Source organism: Mustelus asterias, unplaced genomic scaffold, assembly GCF_964213995.1.
Source record: "Mustelus asterias unplaced genomic scaffold, sMusAst1.hap1.1 HAP1_SCAFFOLD_639, whole genome shotgun sequence".
In the NCBI taxonomy this organism is placed as follows: Eukaryota; Metazoa; Chordata; class Chondrichthyes; order Carcharhiniformes; family Triakidae; genus Mustelus; species Mustelus asterias.
Genome location: NW_027590588.1, coordinates 121,391 through 140,885, shown reverse-complemented (window position 1 = coordinate 140,885; position 19,495 = coordinate 121,391). Strand labels below are relative to the sequence as shown.

The window sequence follows — 19,495 nt, the reverse complement described above, 5'->3', positions numbered from 1 at the left end:
GCTGGTGGGAGTGACGGGGGTCTCACACAGCAGCTGGTGGGAGTGACGGGGTCTCACACAGCAGCTGGTGGGAGTGACGGGGTCTCACACAGCAGCTGGTGGGAGTGACGGGGGTCTCACACAGCAGCTGGTGGGAGTGACGGGGGTCTCACACTGTGGTGTCCTGGAAATTGATCTTTAATTCTTGGAGACTCCAGGCCGCTCCTGCAGGATTGGCCACCCTGTGCCCCAGGCTTTGTTGGGACAGAGACAGGAAGTCATTGGGGCCCCACCCAACCCCCTCCCACAGGGAAGGGCATTAAATTCCATCCCTTGTGTTGGTTAAACTCACTCTATAAATGGAAACTCTTGCTGCATGTTATTGAAGGGAGTATTTAAAAACAAGAAACTCCACAGTCCCACTCGTCTTGCCCAGCTTGTGTTTGAACAATTCCAGAGCGCTCAGTCTTAGAATAGGGAGGCCGGAGAGAAAGAGAGAGAGAGCGAGGGAGAGAGAGAGAAGTTGAACCTTTCATTGTCAAAACACCAAACTCCGATCATTGCGAACCTTCATCACTAACAGCATCAGGACTGTCTGGCCATTTTCTTCCCTCCAGCCCCTCAATCGCCATCCCCTAACCCCCAGTTCCCCAATCACTGCCCCCTAACCCCCAGTTCCCCAATCACCGCCCCCTAACCCCCAGTTCCCCAATCACCGCCCCCTAACCCCCAGTTCCCCAATCACCGCCCCCTAACCCCCAGTTCCCCAATCACCATCCCCTAACCCCCAGTTCCCCAATCGCCATCCCCTAACCCCCAGTTCCCCAATCGCCATCCCCTAACCCCCAGTTCCCCAATCGCCATCCCCTAACCCCCAGTTCCCCAATCGCCATCCCCTAACCCCCAGTTCCCCAATCGCCATCCCCTAACCCCCAGTTCCTCAATTGCCATCCCCTAACCCCCAGTTCCCCAATTGCCATCCCCTAACCGCTCAGCCCCTGTCCCAACTGAAAGAGAGCACAAATTGAGTCAGAAATGGCTTTTTAGAATAAGACTGTCATGTTCCAACGCTGTGATAGGTGTGTATCTCACCACAGATATGGGCGTCTGTAACTACATGGATAAAGTGTTGACCAATCAGCCTGTCACAAACGGATCCTTCCAAGGCTGCAGTTTCTCTGCAGTTCAGATGAACAAAGTGGGCGATATCTCCATCGCAGGATCCCAATTCACAGGCGGATTCGCGAGCGTCCCCACCCTGAGCTCCTGCAACGGAAGCGGATTTCAGACGGACGGAACCGACCAAAGCGGCCAGCCTCTCTCGGAGACGTGTGGCTCGCTGCACCACAACGGCAGCCCGGGCAGCTGTGTCGCTGCCAAGCCCATGTTACTGTCCTGCCACCCAGCCGGAGGCCTCGACGGTGATGACCCACTGCAGTATGGTCACTATCATGGCTTTGGAGACACGGCGGAAAGCATTCCCGACCTCAACAGCTTCATGGAACATTCCAGTTCTGTTAAGGTTGAGCAGAGTTATAATAATGCTGTTTGCAGTGCAGTTCATCTCTTCCATGGCTCATAGGACAGGCTCTGCTGGAAGTGCTGGTTTCTAGGTGATGGGGATGTGGTTGGCTTCCCCTCATTGGCCGCACTGAGTTTTTCACCAGCAAGATGAGATGAAATGCTTGAACGTTTGTTTATATTTTTATATTTGAATTTAAAATGGTATTGTCTTGTTAAAAAACTAAAGCTTTAATTGGAATAAAGACATTAGGAGGAGCAACACAAAGGAACACGAGGAGGCCATTCAGCCTCTCGAACCTGTTCAAGAAGAATTGTTAACCTAAACAGGGCTAATATTTTACTGGATTAAATTGACGCAATGGAAGCAGGGAAGCAAAAATATAGTGGAAAAGTATAGTGTTTATAAATATTCCTTTTGTTCTGATGTGATCATTAATAACGTGAACATTTGCAATGAAACCTGTAACTTAAGCACAGGTTCCACTGAGATGTTCTAATTCATTCATGGGATAAGTGTTATTGGCCAGGCCAGCATTTATTACCCATCGCTAATTGCCCTTTTGAGAAGGTGGTGGTGAGCTGCCTTCTTGAACCGCTGCAGTCCATGTAGTGTAGGTACACCCACAGTGCTGTTAGGGAGGTTTAAAGTTTTAATTTCCTCCAGCGATGTTTCAATTTAATCCATTTAAATCGGTGAGTATTTCCTCACCTGGGCAATTGAAGTTTTGCTGATGATGTTTGTAGTGAGGTTGAGTGTTGAAAGGCCTGACCTCTGGTTACACAAGTGGTTATGGTGCTTTCTGAGCAGCTCTCAGTTCAGATCCCACCAGAAATTGAATTCAGTCAATGTGGCTCTGACTGGGCTGGTATCAAATAAAACAAATCACTGGAAAATTATCATAAATTATCATAATGGTTCATTTCTGTCTTTGGAAGGAAACCTGCTGTCCGAATTACCTGTATAAATGTGCATCAGTTAAATATGGCCTTCCCCTCTGTGCTCTTGTGCAGGCATTACCATTTTAAGTTCCTTGGTGATTGGTTACAGCAGAATAAAAGTACAATTGTTTCTGGGAACTTGTGGATGTTTCCTGGTTTAGCGGTTACATGTTTTCAATGTGATGAGAAGTGGATTAATTTAAAGGAAGCTTTGTGTAATTAAAGCCTTTTTTGATATTCTGCCTGATTCGGAGCTTGCATTAACTGCCATCATTTACAATTCAGTCATTTCCAGCCAGGGAAAGTTTAATTAGCTTCCCACATATCCTTTTTATTAATGTTGTGTTGGTTAAATCAGCAAGAAAGTCAATATTGTGCTTGTTATAAAATTGAAACAGTTAGTTTTGTGTTTCCTGCCATTATAGATTTCATATTTTAATTGTTAGTTTTGCCTCTGAAAACCAAGTGTTTAATTCCATCAATTACAGCTTCTAACCACATGCATTAGAAGGAATTATCCTTGTAATTATCACTTTGCTTATTGCATGTTTTACATTTTCATTAAGATACATCTGAAATGTTTCCTAGTTTTTGTAAAGCAGTTGGTGTATAACAAATTAAATAAAGTTTTTTCACAATACTGTTAAAACCTGTCTTCCGACATCATTTTATTTTTGCGATATCGCTGAGTACCGTACAGAAATGTTTCTGCCTTCATAGTTTCCACTGAAACACAAAACACGACAGAACAGTTTGTTGGATTCGCATCTTTGTGATGGATTTTCAGAAACCTGCCCCTGTTCTGGAGTCTCCCACCCCTGGTGACAGCCTCCAGAATCTTAACACCGTTCACGCCACTGGGATTTTCCCATCCCACCGCAGCGAATGGAGATTTGGCGGGCTGCCAAATTTTCCGACCTCCGCTGCGGGGGGAGCGTGGCGTTAACAGCCGGTAAGATCGCACCCAATGTGTCTGAAACTCTATTCCCATCTGTGGATCATGACTTTATGCAATGAAAAACTTATGAAAAATAGCCACCCACATCCTGCAATTTCTTTGTTTCTGAAAACCTACGGGTGACACATTGAGATTTTTACTGATTTGATCCAGAAAGTGTTTCTGGTTCAGTTTATATTTTGTTTCTAATTTAAAGAAACAAATTCAGGTCACAAAGGGTTAACCCACAAATCATCCAGGATATTGAAATAAACTTTAAAAAGTTTGTACTCTTGTAAGAGGAATTTTCCGAGGTGTGCCTGTGGGGGGGTCTTGTACTCAGCTGACCTCATTCAACCAATACGGAGACCACGAAAGACAGCATGTATTCAAAGAACGAAAGAAAGTTTTATTGCTAATGCATGCATCAGGAGAAAAGATAGTGAGTGCTGACCGCTCTCTCTGACGTAACAGTACAAGTGTGAGATTGATGCACTCTTCTGAAGGCTTCAATTCCCTGCTGAGCTGTCACACAAACTGGAGGGTCCTATTACAATATTACATATTATAAACTTAGCCAATAATGCTCCACCTGTCAGCAAGATCAGGAGCTCATTAGTTCATTGCACCTGAAGTTTCTTCCCTAGTTACTAAGAAACCTAACTAGAGAAAGTTTATTCTCTGACACCTGCAGATTTTACTTGGCAAAGGGAGCCAGTTCTCCTGCCTGAATCTGGCCTCATCATCAACATGGGAAACTGTACCAGCCTCGCTAACCAGGAATGAATGTACTCCCATACATTCCAAAGCCCTGATTAACTTGCAGCTGCCAAACCCAAGCTGATAAGGACAACGCTCTCTATGCCCCATTCTCCCAAAGAATTCAGTCTGTCTAATACTGTCTGCTTCCCATCTTACTGAGCAGTTAGATCATCGGTTGGCCAAGGTTTCACAAGGCACACATTAAGAATACACTTTAATTTCATCATACTTGGTTAACTTGCAGTTATATAGTCAATACCTTTGCATATTGTATTAGGCACATTGTGAATCCTCATTCTATGTACAAGGCACCTTGTAATCTTCACAACCTCATCTACTCATTAAATTTAAAGCAAAGGGTCTTTTATACTAATTTTCTACGACCTTCCTTCAACTCTGATCTATCTTGTCCCTTTTGAAACAGACTGGGAGGCATTGTGCACATCAGTGAACATCAATGTCAGGATGGTTACTGTGTAAGTACCCCCAGCGGTGAAGGGATCTTATTAAACACACTATTTCACACAAAAAACAAAGAAAATTACAGCACAGGAACAGGTCCTTCGGCCCTCCATGCCTGCACCGACCATGCTGCCTGACTTAACTAAAACCCCCTTCCCTTCCGGGGACCATATCCCTCTATTCCCATCCTATTCATGTACTTGTCAAGACGCCCCTTAAAAGTCACTACCGTATCCGCTTCCACTACCTCCCCCGGCAACGGGTTCCAGGCACCCACCACCCTCTGTGTGAAAAAAACTTGCCTCGTACATCTCCTTTAACCCTTGCCCCTCGCACCTTAAACCTGTGCCCCCTAGTAATTGACTCTTCCACCCTGGGAAAAAGCTTCTGACTATCCACTCTGTCCATGCCTCTCATAATCTTGTAGACTTCTATCAGGTCGCCCCTCAACCTCTGTCATTCCAGTGAAAACAAATCAAGTTTCTCCAACCTCTCCTCATAGCTAATGCCCTCCATACCAGGCAACATCCTGGTAAATCTTTTCTGTACCCTCTCCAAAGCCTCCACAACCTTCTGGTAGTGTGGCGACCAGAACTGAACACTATATTCCAAGTGCGGCCTAACTAAGATTCTATAAAGCTGCAACATGACTTGCCAATTTTTAAACTCAAAACATAATAGAGGGCGATTTGCTTCCATTCTGGTACGCTGAGTTCTGAGACGGCTGATAATTCCAAAGTGCAATCTGCAGAGTCTGCCATGTGTGGGGTAGGTAGGGTTGGGTAGATGAGATATTTGGGGGTTTGTGTACACTCTGACACCTTCTTCTTGTCCCCTATGACGTTGTGTTCAGTTCTTCCTGAATGAACTATTTTGATCAGTCACAAAGCAGCAATCAGCAGGGATGTTTCACAGATGCTTTGCAGACACCCCTGAAGTGTTCCCACTGTCCCCACGCACCCCCCGCCAGCCGCCCCCAGATGTTTCCTGTCATGACTGAGTTCCAAAAAAGAAAAATGTAAAACCATCGCTATCACAGCCATACCAGAGGTCAGGTTTCACTTCCAGATTTGAATTTAGGTAGATGACCTTAGCCCAGCTGAAAGCCAGGTCAGAGGTCACCCACTGTCCATCGACACCTCCGGGGGGGGGGGTCTGATTTGGTGATTTGAGGATGGAACAATCCGAGAGAGACCATGTTTATTTTTTGAGGTTGGTGCCAATTAATAAAGAGACTATTGAGTGATTTTAGACTTTCAGTCGAGGGCGAGGGAGGTGTTATATATCTAACAATGTGAAGACAGGAATGTCCCAGTGAAACATGCTTTCTGTTCCATCTTATATTTTCTGTTGGTTTACACTTGGACTCTTCCCAGAGTTGTGTGTGTGTGTAAATTTACAAGATTGGACATTCACAAAGCATGAATCCTGAATTTCCTACATTACATTAATGACCACGTTTTTAAAGGTATTGGCAATAAAGCAGACCGAGTGTGGTGTTCACACAGCTCTTTCTTTGGACAATGACTCCTTGCTTTTGGGCAGTAAGGATTCCGTCCAGTTCAGAGGAGACATGAAGTCTACAGGGGTTAAAAGATGGTGAATTATCTTGTGCAGACCTGAAACATCTGGAGCTTCCAAACAGATGGAGCCAGGATTGTACAAATGAACAATATGTTGGAAACTCTGGGAATTTAATCAAACATTTCTATTTACACCTTTTCTCAGCTGTGGAGATCCTGATTGGTGGCTCCATGGGAACAGATTCGTTCTAGCAGATTTCCATCTGGAATAATTTCACCAAATTCCAGCAACAATATCACGGAGTCGCAGTGATTTCAGATTCAGCTAAAGTGTTCATTTCCAAACTATTAAATCCATTCATCAGATTAAGATGCTCATTTTCTTTCTGTTCTTTGACATGGGCGTCACTGTCAAGACCGACATTTACTGCTCATCCCTAATTGCCCTTGAGAAGGTTGTGGTGAGTCGCCTTCTTGAAATGCTGCAGTTCATGGAATCCCCAAGGCCATTCAGTCCATCGAGTCTACGCTGACTCTCTGATGAAGCATCTTACCCAGGCCCTCTCCCCTGCCCTATCCCCTTAACCCCACACATTTACCATGGCTAATCCATCCAACCTGTACATCTTTGGAGAGTGGGAGGAGTCTGGAGCACCCAGAGAAAACCCATGCAAACTCTGCACAGTCATCCAAGGCTGGAATTGAACCCAGATCCCTGGTGCTGTGAGGCAGCAGTGCTAATCACTGTGCAGCCCCCACTTGATGGTGTAGGTACACCCACATTGCTGTCAGAGAGTCCCAGGATTTTGATCCATTGACAGTGCGAGAACAGTGATAGATTTCCAAACTAGGATGGTGAGTGGCTTGGAGGGAAACCTTAATTAATCAGATTATTTCCATGTTTTATAATAAGGTGAGGTGAGAGTGACAGCCCCTGACATCAAGGCAGCATTTGACCGAGTGTGGCATCAAGGAGCCCCAGCAAAACTGGAGTCAATGGTATCAGAGAGAACTCTCTCCACTGGGTGGAGTCATATCCGGCACTAAGAAAGATGGTTGTGGTGGTTGGAGGTCAGTCATCTCAGTTTGAGGACATCTCTGCTTCATCAATGACCTTCCTTCCATCATAAGGTCAGATGTTCACTGATGATTCCACACCATTCACGACTCCGATAGTGAATCAGGCAGTGTCCAAATGCAGCAAGATCTGGACAATATCCAGGCTTGGGCTGACAAGCGGCAAATAACATTCGCGCCACATAAGTGTCAGGCAGTGACTATCTCCAACGAGAGAGGATCTAACATCTCTCCTTGACACTCTGGCATCACCATCACCGAATCTCTCACCATTGACACCCTGGGCATTACCATTGACCAGAAACTGAACTGGACGAGCCACATCAACAGTGGCTACAAAAGCAGGTCAGTAGCTAGGAATACTGCAGCGAGTAACTTACCTCCTGACTCCCCAAAGCCTGCCCACCATCTACAAGGCACAAGTCAGGAGTGTGATGGAATACTCCCCACTTGCCTGGATGGGTGCAGCTCCAACAATACACATGAACATAGAACAGTACAGCACAGAACAGGCCCTTCGGCCCACGATGTTGTGCCGAGCTTTGTCTGAAACCCAGAACAAGCTATTTCCTCCCTTTCATCCCGAAGTACTCCATGTGCCTATCCAATAGCTTCTTAAATGTTCCTCAAGTTTCTGACTCCACTATCACTGCAGGCAGTCCATTCCACACTCCAACCACTCTCTGAGTAAAAAACCTACCTCGGACATCCTTCCTATATCTCCCACCATGAACCCTATAGTTATGCCCCCGAGTTACCGCTCCATTCACCCAAGGAAATAGTCTTTGAACGTTCACTCTATCTATCCCCCTCATCATCTTATAAACCTCTATCAAGTCTCCTCTCAACCTCCTCAGCTCCAAAGAGAAAAGCCCAAGTTCCCTCAACCTTTCCTCATAAGACCTACCCTCCAAACCAGGCAGCATCCTGGTAAATCTCCTTTGCACTCTTTCCAGTGTCTCCACATCCTCCTTATAGTGAGGTGACCGGAACTGCACACAATATTCCAAATGTGGTCTCACCAAGGTCCTGTACAGTTGCAGCATAACCCCACGGCTCTTAAACTCAAACCCCCTGTTAATGAACGCCAACACACTATAGGCCTTCTTCACGGCTCTATCCACTTGAGTGGCAACCTTCAGAGATCTATGGATATGAACCCCAAGATCTCTCTGTTCCTCCACATTCTTCAGAACCCTACCTTTGACCCTGTAATCCACATTTAAATTTGTCCTACCAAAATGAATCACCTCGCATTTGTCAGGGTTAAACTCCATTTGCCATTTTTCAGCCCAGCTCTGCATCCTATCTATATCTCTTTGCAGCCTACAACAGTCCTCCACTACTCCACCAATCTTGGTGTCATCAGCAAATTTACTGATCCACCCTTCAGCCCCCTCCTCCAAGTCATTTATAAAAATTACAAATAGCAGAGGACCAAGCACTGATCCCTGTGGCACTCCACTGGTAACCGGTTTCCAGTCCAAAAATTTTCCATCCACCACCACCCTCTGCCTTCTGTTAGATAGCCAGTTACCTATCCAATCGGCCAAACTTCCCTCTATCCCAACATCCTTACTTTCTTCATAAGCCGACCATGGGGGACGCCTTACTAAAATCCATGTATATGACATCAACTGCCCTACCTTCATCTACACACTTAGTTACCTCCTCAAAAAATTCTATCAAATTTGTGAGGCACGACTTGCCCTTCACGAATCCGTGCTGACTATCCCAGATTAAGCTGCATCTTTCTAAATGGTCGTAAATCCTATTCCTAAGGACCTTTTCCATCAACTTACCGACCACCGAAGTAAGACTAACCGGCCTATAATTACCAGGGTCATTTCTATTCCCTTTCTTAAACAGAGTAACCACATTCGCCACTCTCCAGTCCTCTGGCACCACCCCCGTGAACAGTCCCACTTGTGAACAGAATTCCCACTCACCTGAAGAAGGGGCTTAGAGCCTCGAAAGCTTGTGTGGCTTTTGCTACCAAATAAACCTGTTGGACTTTAACCTGGTGTTGTTAAACTTCTTACTGTGACCACCCCCGTGGACAGTGAGGACCCAAAGATCAAAGCCAAAGGCTCTGCTATCTCATCCCTTGCCTCTCAAAGAATCCAAGGATATATTTCATCAGGCCCAGGGGACTTATCAACTTTCTGTTTATTCAAAATTGCTAGTACATCTTCCCTCCGAGCATCTACTTCCTCCAGCCTATCAGCCTGTGACACCCTCTCTTCCTCAAAAACATGGCCCCTCTCCTTGGTGAACACCGAAGAAAAGTATTCATTCATCGCCTCTCCTATCTCTTCTGACTCCATGCACAAATTCCCACTGCCGTCCTTGACTGGCCCCAACCTCACCCTGGTCATTCTTTTATTCCTCACATAGGGCGGCACGGTAGCACAGTGGTTAGCACTGCTGCTTCACAGCTCCAGGGACCTGGATTCGATTCCCGGCTTGGGTCACTGTCTGTGTGGAGTTTGCACATTCTCCTCGTGTCTGCGTGGGTTTCCTCCGGGTGCTCCGGTTTCCTCCCACATTCCAAAAATGTGCGGGTTAGGTTGATTGGCCATGATTAAATTGCCCCTTAGGGTCCTGAGATGTGTAGGTTAGAGGGATTAGTGGGTAAAATATGTAGGGATATGGGGGTAGGGCCTGGGTGGGATTGTGGTCGGTGCAGACTCGATAGGCCGAATGGCCTCTTTCTGTACTGTAGGGTTTCTGTGTTCTGTGTGAAGAGTAAAAAGCCTTGGGGTTTTCCTTGATCCGACCCGCCAAGGACTTCTCATGCCCCCTCCTAGCTCTCCTTAGCCCCTTTTTCAGCTCATTCCTTGCTAACTTATGAAGCTTGACACCATCCAGGACAAAGCAGCCCACTTGATTGGCACCACATCTACAAACACCCACTCCCTCCACCACCTGGCACACAGTGGCAGCAGTGTGTACCATCCACAAGATGCACTGCAGGAAGTCACCAAGGCTCCTTAGAGAGCACCTTCTAAACCCATGACCATTTCCATCCAGAAGGACAAGAGCAGCAGATACATGGGAACACCACCGCCTGGAGGTTCACCCACAAGCCACTCACCATCCCAACTTGGAAATACATTGCCATTCCTTCACTGTCACTGGCTCAAAATCCTGGAATTCTCTCCCTAACAGCACTGTGGGTGTACCTACACCACACAGGGACTGCGCTGGGTTCATGCAGGCAGCTCACCACCACCTTTGCAAGGGTAATTAGGGATGGGTAGTATTTGTTGGCCAGCCAGCGACACCCATGTCCCGTGAATGAAAGAATGTTGAGAAAAGGTCTTCAGTCAGAACTGGCTGTGCATTGTACCCATAGTCTGAATGTCAGATTAATTGCATTTGATTGAGCATGTCGAGAGAGAGAATTTGTGTAAATAGTCCTGAGTGAGAGAATCTCCAATCTATGCAAAGGATTTTAGCATCAAGAAAACCAACATAAAGACCACATCACAAAATGGAATGTTTTTTTACCAGCAACGCGTGGATCACTCTCCAATTTTGGTTTCTAATGTTTCTCCCACTTTACTCACTCCACTGTTGGTGGTTGTTTTCAGCTGCCTGGGCCCCAGTTCTGGAGAAAATGTCATTAACTGTAGCCCAGAACCATCAGTATCTCTCCCATTGCTTATATAGCTGGATACCAATCCAGGGATTGAAGGTGTGGCACTGCCCTCATTCTGCATCCCACTCCAGCTGAACAGTGAACTGAGCTAACCAAACCCCAGAGATCTGCAATTCTCTTCTCAGCCTCCCTTTCCTCCTTTAAGATGCTGCTTAAAACCTACCCCTTTGACCAACTGTTTTGATCACCTGTCTCCTTCAGTGACTCAGTGTTACATTTTGTCTTTCTCTGCTGTTTAACCTCCAGATCCACCTCTTCCAGAACTTTCCCCTTACAGAGCTTGTTATCAACTCATTCTAAATGATCACTCATAGTTCTGCAACGTATATTTTTAATTTGCTGCATTAAGTAAGGATTACAAGTTCTAACAAAATTTTAAACTCTTTTCCCCTCACTACTGGGTGCCTGGAATCTAGGGTATTCTCTGCCATCTTGTGGCCAGCTGTAGTATAGCAGCTCCCTCTCTGGCTCCCTGTTATGATGTGGAGTTAAAATGGTTCATTAGCATTCTAATGCAGCTGGATTCTCTCACCCCCCTGGTTAAGACACAGTTTTTATTTCCTCTCGGGATGTGAGAACCTGTCCCACGTGAGTGATGAAAAGACAAAGTTAGGTTTTGGAGATCACACGTCAGAATATACAGTGGTTAGCACTGCTACCACAGCGGTCACGGGCATTCGGCCTCTGATCTTCAGGTAAGCGTTCTCCAAGGCGGCCTTCGCGACACACGACAGCGCAGAGTCGCTGAGCAGAAACTGATAGCCAAGTTCCGCACACATGAGGACGGCCTAAACCGGGATGTTGGATTTATGTCACACTATCTGTAACCCCCACAGTTTGCCTGGACCTGCAGAGTTTCACTGGCTGTCTTGTCTGGAGACAATACACATCTTTTTAGCCTGTCTTGATGCTCTCTCCACTCACATTGTTTGTATCTTAAAGACTTGATTAGCTGTAAGTATTCGCATTCCAACCATTATTCATGTAAATTGAGTCTGTGTCTTTATATGCTCTGTTTGTGATCAGAATTCCCACTCACCTGAAGAAGGGGCTTGGAGCTCCGAAAGCTTGTGTGGCTTTTGCTACCAAATAAACCTGTTGGACTTTAACCTGGTGTTGTTAAACTTCTTACTGTGTTTACCCCAGTCCAACGCCGGCATCTCCACATCATGTCTCACAGCGCCAGGGACCTGGGTTCAATTCCCAGCTTGGGTCACTGGCTCTGTGGAGTCTGCACGTTCTCCCCATGTCTGCAGGTGTTTCCTCTGGGTGCTCCGGTTTCCTCCCACACTCCAAACATGTGCTGGCTAGGTGCATTGGCCATGCTAAACACTCCCTCAATGTACCCGAACAGGTTGCCAGAGTGTGGTGACTAGGGGATTTTCACAGTAACTTCATTGCAGTGTTAATGTAAGCCTACTTGTGACAATCAGAAATAAACTTAAACTTAAAAAACTTATAACCGTGTGAGGGCTCTTCCTCATACACTGCTGCCCACCTCTGATGTAGCAACACTTAAACCGGGTTTCAGTAACACCCACGCACAGAGACCGCCTATTTTCACAGAATCACAGAGATTGGTTAATGCAAAGGGGGAGGCTGTTTAGCTCATCATGTCGGTGCTAGCCCTCAGCAACAGTAACTCAGCTTTTCCCTGTGACCCTAAACTTTGCTTCTCTCTCTCCAGACAATTGTCCAATTCCATTTCGAAAGCCACAATCGAATCTGCCCCCAGCACACTCTCAGGCAGCGCATTCTCAATACTGACCGTGTTAAAACCTTCCTCCTCATGTTGCCTCTGATTCTTTTGCCACATGTCTTAAATCTGTGTCCTCTGGTTCTCAATCCTTCTGCCAATGGGAACAGTTTCTTCCAATTTACCCTGTCCAGCCCCTTCCATTGAGCCGCCTTCCAACCTTCCCTGAAGAAGCTCACTTCTGCCACATTGGCTAACTCTGCTCCGTCATGGTCCATCTCCTGCTGAGACCTTTAACATAAAAACATAAGAAATAGGAGCAGGAGTAGGCCATCTAGCCCCTCGAGCCTCCCCCGCCATTCAATAAGATCGTGGCTGATCTGATTGTGGTTTAGTTCCACATGCCTCTGCTGCCTCTCGACTTGCCTAATTCTATCCAGCTTCCTTGTTCTCCTATCTTCCGCACTCTACGGCTCATTTAGAACTCTGTTGCTGGTGCTCTCACTCACACCCACTTCCCAATTCCCTTGGGCTCCAGATCCAGCAAAACCTTAAGTTCAGAATTCCCCTCCTGGATCATTTTGTCTTTCGATCTCTCCCTCCTCTCTGAAAATCTACTCCTTAGCTCAGGCTTTAGGTGATGTATTTGTTATGTGAGCTCTGTGTTCATGTAGCAGTCCCTGGAACTGTCCTTTGTTTAAAATGGACATTGATGAACTGTTAAGATGGCCGCCAATGTCAGATGACCATTGCAACTTCAATGGACCATCTGAAGCTTCCAGAAAGTTCCTAACTAAAACGCCCTGAGTGGGGGACTCCGCCCTTTACTGGACATGCCCAGACAGCAACCTCTGTCTGAGGAAAGCAATGGGACCCATTTCAAATGATGAATGGTCAATACCTGTTTGCTGAAGCCATCCACAACTTAAACAGATCGATTCAGAAACAAAGACTCTAAGTCTCTGGGAAGATGTCTGGAAACAACCGCCCAGGATATAACGAATCAAAGTAAGTCTGACAGCACATTGGGAAAGGATCTGTAAACAGCACCTGCTGAGACAGCCATGCCATGCGCTGTCCCGTTTTTAAATTGAAGCTAGCAGTTTGCAGAAAGCTCCAAAAGAGACAAGCCACTGCAATAGGCTGCGTCATCTTTGTCTTTATGAACTTGGAGGCATCTTAAAAGAGTCTCCCAGCTTGATTCCAAAACTCTAAGTCCATCTGTAAAGAAATTAAACTTCCTGGTATCAAAACTACAAATGCCAAATTTGGCAAACATTCATCTGTTTGAGTGAATCCTGAAATATCCCTGACATTTGACTCCACCTGAACTACAGTTCAAGAGTGGAAAACTCTTCTTTTGATATTGAGCACAGAGCATGAGAACAATAAACCATTCTTTTGGTTTATAGGTGGCACGGTGGCACGGTGGTTAGCGCTGCTGCCTCACAGCACCAGGGACCCAGGTTCAATTCATAGCTTGGGTGGCTGTCTGTGTGGAGTTTACACATTCTCCCCGTGTCTGCGTGTGGTTTCCTCCGGGTGCTCCGGTTTCCTCTCACATTCCAAAGCTGTGCAGGTTATGTCGATTGGCCATGTTAAATTGCCCCTTAGTGTCAGAGGGTAAATGCATGGGGTTTCGGGAATAGGGCCTGGGTGGGATTGTGGTCGGTGCAGACTCAATGGGCCGAATGGCCTCCTTCTGCACTGTAGGGATTCTATGATTCTACAACCTGCAAAAAAATACCATTTTCTTTAACTGCCACTTGCTTGTGTGTGATGTAGCATTTAGACTTTTGGGTTAAATGTGACCATTCACCACCACCCTCTGTCTTCGATCAGATAGCCAGCTACCTATCCAATCGGCCAACTTTCCCTCTTTCCCAGAGAAAAAGTCAATTTGGAAATAAAAGTAGCAGCCTTCTGTGAGTTTAAATAAAGACAGTCATTTATTCACATTTAACCCAAAAGTCTAAATGCTACATCACGCACAAGCAAGTGGCAGTTAAAGAAAATGGTATTCTTTTGCAGGTTGTAGAATCATAGAATCCCTACAATGCAGAAGGAGGCCATTCGGCCCATTGACTGGAGGCAGGTTGCTAGCGGGGTGCCGCAGGGATCGGTGCTTGGTCCTCTGCTCTTTGTGATTTTTATTAATGACTTAGAGGAGGGGGCTGAAGGGTGGATCAGTAAATTTGCTGATGACACCAAGATTGGTGGAGTAGTGGATGAGGTGGAGGGCTGTTGTAGGCTGCAAAGAGACATAGATAGGATGCAAAGCTGGGCTGAAAAATGGCAAATGGAGTTTAACCCTGATAAATGTGAGGTGATTCATTTTGGTAGGACAAATTTAAATGTGGATTACAGGGTCAAAGGTAGGGTTCTGAAGACTGTGGAGGGACAGAGAGATCTTGGGGTCCATATCCACAGATCTCTAAAGGTTGCCACTCAAGTGGATAGAGCTGTGAAGAAGGCCTATAGTGTGTTAGCTTTTATTAACAGGGGGTTGGAGTTTAAGAGCCGTGGGGTTATGCTGCAACTGTACAGGACCTTGGTGAGACCACATTTGGAATATTGTGTGCAGTTCTGGTCACCTCACTATAAGAAGGATGTGGAAGCGCTGGAAAGAGTGCAGAGGAGATTTACCAGGATGCTGCCTGGTTTGGAGGGTAGGTCTTATGAGGAAAGGTTGAGGGAGCTAGGGCTGTTCTCTCTGGAGCGGAGGAGGCTGAGGGGAGACTTAATAGAGGTTTATAAAATGATGAAGGGGATAGATAGAGTGAACGTTCAAAGACTATTTCCTCGGGTGGATGGAGCTATTACAAGGGGGCATAACTATAGGATTAATGGTGGGAGATATAGGAAGGACATCAGAGGTAGGTTCTTTACGCAGAGAGTGGTTGGGGTGTGGAATGGACTGCCTGCAGTGATAGTGGAGTCAGACACTTTAGGAACATTTAAGCGGTTATTGGATAGACACATGGAGCACACCAGGATGATAGGGAGTGGGATAGCTTGATCTTGGTTTCAGATAAAGCTCGGCACAACATCGTGGGCCGAAGGGCCTGTTCTGTGCTGTACTGTTCTATGTTCTATTTTCTACCTTGTCTATGCCCCTCATTATTTTATAGACCTCTATAAGATCACCCCTCAGCCTCCTACGCTCCAGAGAAAAAAGTCCCAATCTATCCAGCCTCTCCTTATAACTCAATCCATCAAGTCCTGGTAGCATCCTAGTAAATCTTTTCTGCACTCTTTCTAGTTTAATAATATCCTTTCTATAATAGGGTGACCAGAATTGCACACAGTATTCCAAGTGTGGCCTTACCAATGTCTTGTACAACTTCAACAAGACGTCCCAACTCCTGTATTCAATGTTCTGACCAATGAAACCAAGCATGCCGAATGCCTTCTTCACCACTCTGTCCACCTGTGACTCCACTTTCAAGGAGCTATGAACCTGTACCCCTCGATCTCTTTGTTCTGTAACTCTCCCCAATGCCCTACCATTAACTGAGTAAGTCCTGCCCTGGTTCAATCTACCAAAATGCATCACCTCGCATTTGTCTAAATTAAACTCCATCAGCCATTCATCAGCCCACTGGCCCAATTACAAAGAACAAAGAAAATTACAGCACAGGAACAGGCCCTTCAGCCCTCCAAGCCTGCACCGATCATGTTGCCTGACTTAACTAAAACCCCCTTCGCTTCCGGGGACCATATCCCTCTATTCCCATCTCATTCATGTATTTTGTCAAGACGCCCCTTAAAAGTCACTCCCGCATCCGCTTCCACTACCTCCCCCGGCAATGAGTTCCAGCACCCACCCCTGTCTGTGTAAAAAATCTGCCTCGTACATCTCTTTTAAAACTTGCCCCTCACACCTTAAACCTGTGCCCCCTAGTAATTGACTCTTCCACCCTAGGAAAAAGCTTCTGACTATCCATTCTGTCCATGTCTCTCATAATCTTGTAGACTTCTATCAGGCCGCCCCTCAACCTCTGTCGCTCCAGTGAGAACAAACCAAGTTTCTCAAACCTCTCCTCATAGCTAATGCCCTCCATACCAGGCAACATCCTGGTAAATCTTTTCTGTACCCTCTCCAAAGCCTTCACATCCTTCTGGTAGTGTGGCGACCAGAATTGAACACTATATTCCAAGTGCGGCCTAACTAAGGTTCTATAAAGCTGCAACATGACTTGCCAATTTTTAAACTCAATACCCTGGCCGATGAAGGTAAGCATGCCGTATGCCTTCTTGACTACCTTCTCCACCTGCATTGCCACTTTCAGTGACCTGTGTACCTGTACACCCAGATCCCTCTGCCTATCAATACTCTTAAGGGTTCTGCCATTTAATGTATATTTCCTATCTGTATTAGACCTTCCAAAATGCATTACCTCACATTTGTCCGGATTAAACTCCATCTGCCATCTCTCCGCCCAAGTCTCCAACTGATCTATATCCTGCTGTATCCTCTGATGGTCCTCATCGCTATCCGCAAATCCACCAACCTTTGTGTCGTCCGCAAACTTACTAATCAATCCAGTGACATTTTCCTCCAAATCATTTATATATATTACAAACAGCAAAGGTCCCAGCACTGATCTCTGAGGAACGCCACTTGTCACAGCCCTCCATTCAGAAACGCACCCTTCCACTGCTACCCTCTGTCTTCTTTGACTGAGCCAGTTTTGTATCCTCCTTGCCAGCTCACCTCTGATCCCATGCGACTTCACCTTCTGCACCAGTCTGCCATGAGCGACCTTGTCAAAGGCCTTACTGAAGTCCATGTAGACAACATCCACTGCCCTACCCTCATCAATCATCTTCATCACTTCCTCACAAAACTCGATCAAGTTTGTGAGACACGACCTCCCCTTCACAAAATCATGTTGCCTCTCACTAATACGTCCACTTATTTCCAAGTGGGAATAAATCCTGTCTCGAAGAATCCTCTCCAATAATTTCCCTACCACTGATGTAAGGCTCACCAGCCTGTAATTACCTGGATTATTCTTGCTACCCTTCTTAAACAAAGGAACAACATTGGCTATTCTCCAATCCTCTGGGTCCTCCCCTGTAGCCAGTGAGGATACAAAGATTTCTCTCAAGGCCCCAGCAATTTCTTCTCTTGCCTCTCTCAGTATTCTGGGGTATATCCCATCAGGCCCTGGAGACTTGTCTACCTTGATGTTTCTTAAGAACCCCAATACCTCCTCCTTTTTGATCTCAACATGACTCAAACTATCTACACATCCTTTCCCAGACTCATTATCCACCAAGTCCTTCTCTTTGGTGAATACTGACGCAAAGTACTCATTTAATACCTCGCCCATTTCCTCTGACCCCACGCATAGATTTCCTCCCTTGTCCTTGAGAGGGCCAACCCTCTCCCTGGCTACCCTCTTGCTCTTTATATATGTATAAAAAGCCTTGGGATTTTCCTTAATCCTGCTGGCCAATGCTTTTTCATGACCCCTTTTAGCTCTTCTTACTCCTTGCTTAAGTTTCTTTCTACTTTCCTTGTATTCCACACTTGCTTCGTGTGTTCCCAGCCTCCTAGCTTTGACAAATGCTTCCTTTTTCTCTTTGACTAATTGATCAAGATCCCGCTGCAATTGGAGATAACTTTCTTCACTGTCCACTATGCCACCAATCTTAGTGTTATCTGCAAACTTACTAACCATGCCTCCTGTATTCTCATCCAAATCATTAATATAAATGACAAATAACAGTGGACCCAGCACTGATCCCTGAGGCACACCGCTGGTCGCAGGCCTTCAGTTTGAAAAACAACTCTCTACAACCACCCTCTTGTATTCATTTAGATACCTCACCCTGGATCCCGTGAGATTTAACTTTATGCAACAACCTACCATGCGGTACCTTGTCAAAGGCCTTGCTAAAGTCCATGTAGACAACATTAACTGCACTGCCCTCATCTACCTTCTTGGTTACCCCTTCAAAAACCTCAATCAAATTTGTGAGACATGATTTTCCACTCACAAAGCCATGCTGACTGTCCCTAATCAGTCTTTGCGTCTCTAAATGCCTGTAGATCCTGTCTCTCAAAATACCTTCCAACAACTTACCCACCACAGATGTGAGGCTCACTGGCCTGTAATTCCCAGGCTTTTCCCTGCAGCCTTTTTTAAACAAAGGCACAACATTTGCCACCCTCCAATCTTCAGGCACCTCGCCCGTGACTATCGATGATTCAAATATCTCTGCTAGGGGACCCGCAATTTCCTCCCTAGCCTCCCACAATGTCCTGGGATACACTTCATCAGGTCCTGGGGATTTATCTACCTTGATGCGCTTTAAAACTTCCAGCACCTCCTTCTCTGTAATATATACACTCCTCAAGACATCACTATTTATTTCCCGAAGTTCCCTAACATCCATGCTTTTCTCAACAGTAAATACTGATGAGAAATATTCATTTAGGATCTCACCCATCTCTTGTGGATCCGCACATAGATGACCTTGTTGATCCTTAAGAGGCCATACTCTCTCCCTAGTTACTCTTTTGCCCTTTATGTATTTCCGTTTATCTCTGCTCCTCTGTCTGTAACACATTCAAACATTGACTTAAATGTTTCTGTGTTTAACTTTGACTATTATCGGAGCGAAAGGTCTCGAGGCCCTTTCTCTGTTAAAGGTGGGCGACAGAGACAGACTATTGTTTTGAATGTTTAATCATATGAAATATATACATTTTAAAGCTTCGGGATATTTCAATATGGAAATAATTGGATGGCACAGGGGCACAGTGGTTAGCACTGCAGCCTCACAGCGCTAAGGACCCGGGTTCGATTCCCGGCTTGGGTCACTGTCTGTGTGGAGTTTGCACGTTCTCCCCGTGTCTGCGTGGGTTTCCTCCCACATTCTAAAGATGTGCGGGTTGGGCCATGCTCAATTGCCCCATA

General features: G+C 45.9%; 1 protein-coding gene across 4 annotated transcripts in view; it reads left to right on the top strand.

Moving 5' to 3' along the window:
• ankrd10a (ankyrin repeat domain 10a) overlaps nt 1–3,085 on the top strand; it is a 76,699-nt gene extending 73,614 nt beyond the window's left edge. For all 4 annotated transcript variants that reach the window (XM_078205246.1, XM_078205240.1, XM_078205244.1 and 1 more), the window contains one exon: nt 1,077–3,085. In XM_078205246.1, coding sequence (XP_078061372.1) covers nt 1,077–1,561 — 485 coding nt within the window. In that variant the 3' untranslated portion in view covers nt 1,562–3,085. The remainder of the gene's footprint in view (nt 1–1,076) is intronic.
• The last annotated feature ends 16,410 nt before the right edge of the window (nt 3,086–19,495 follow it).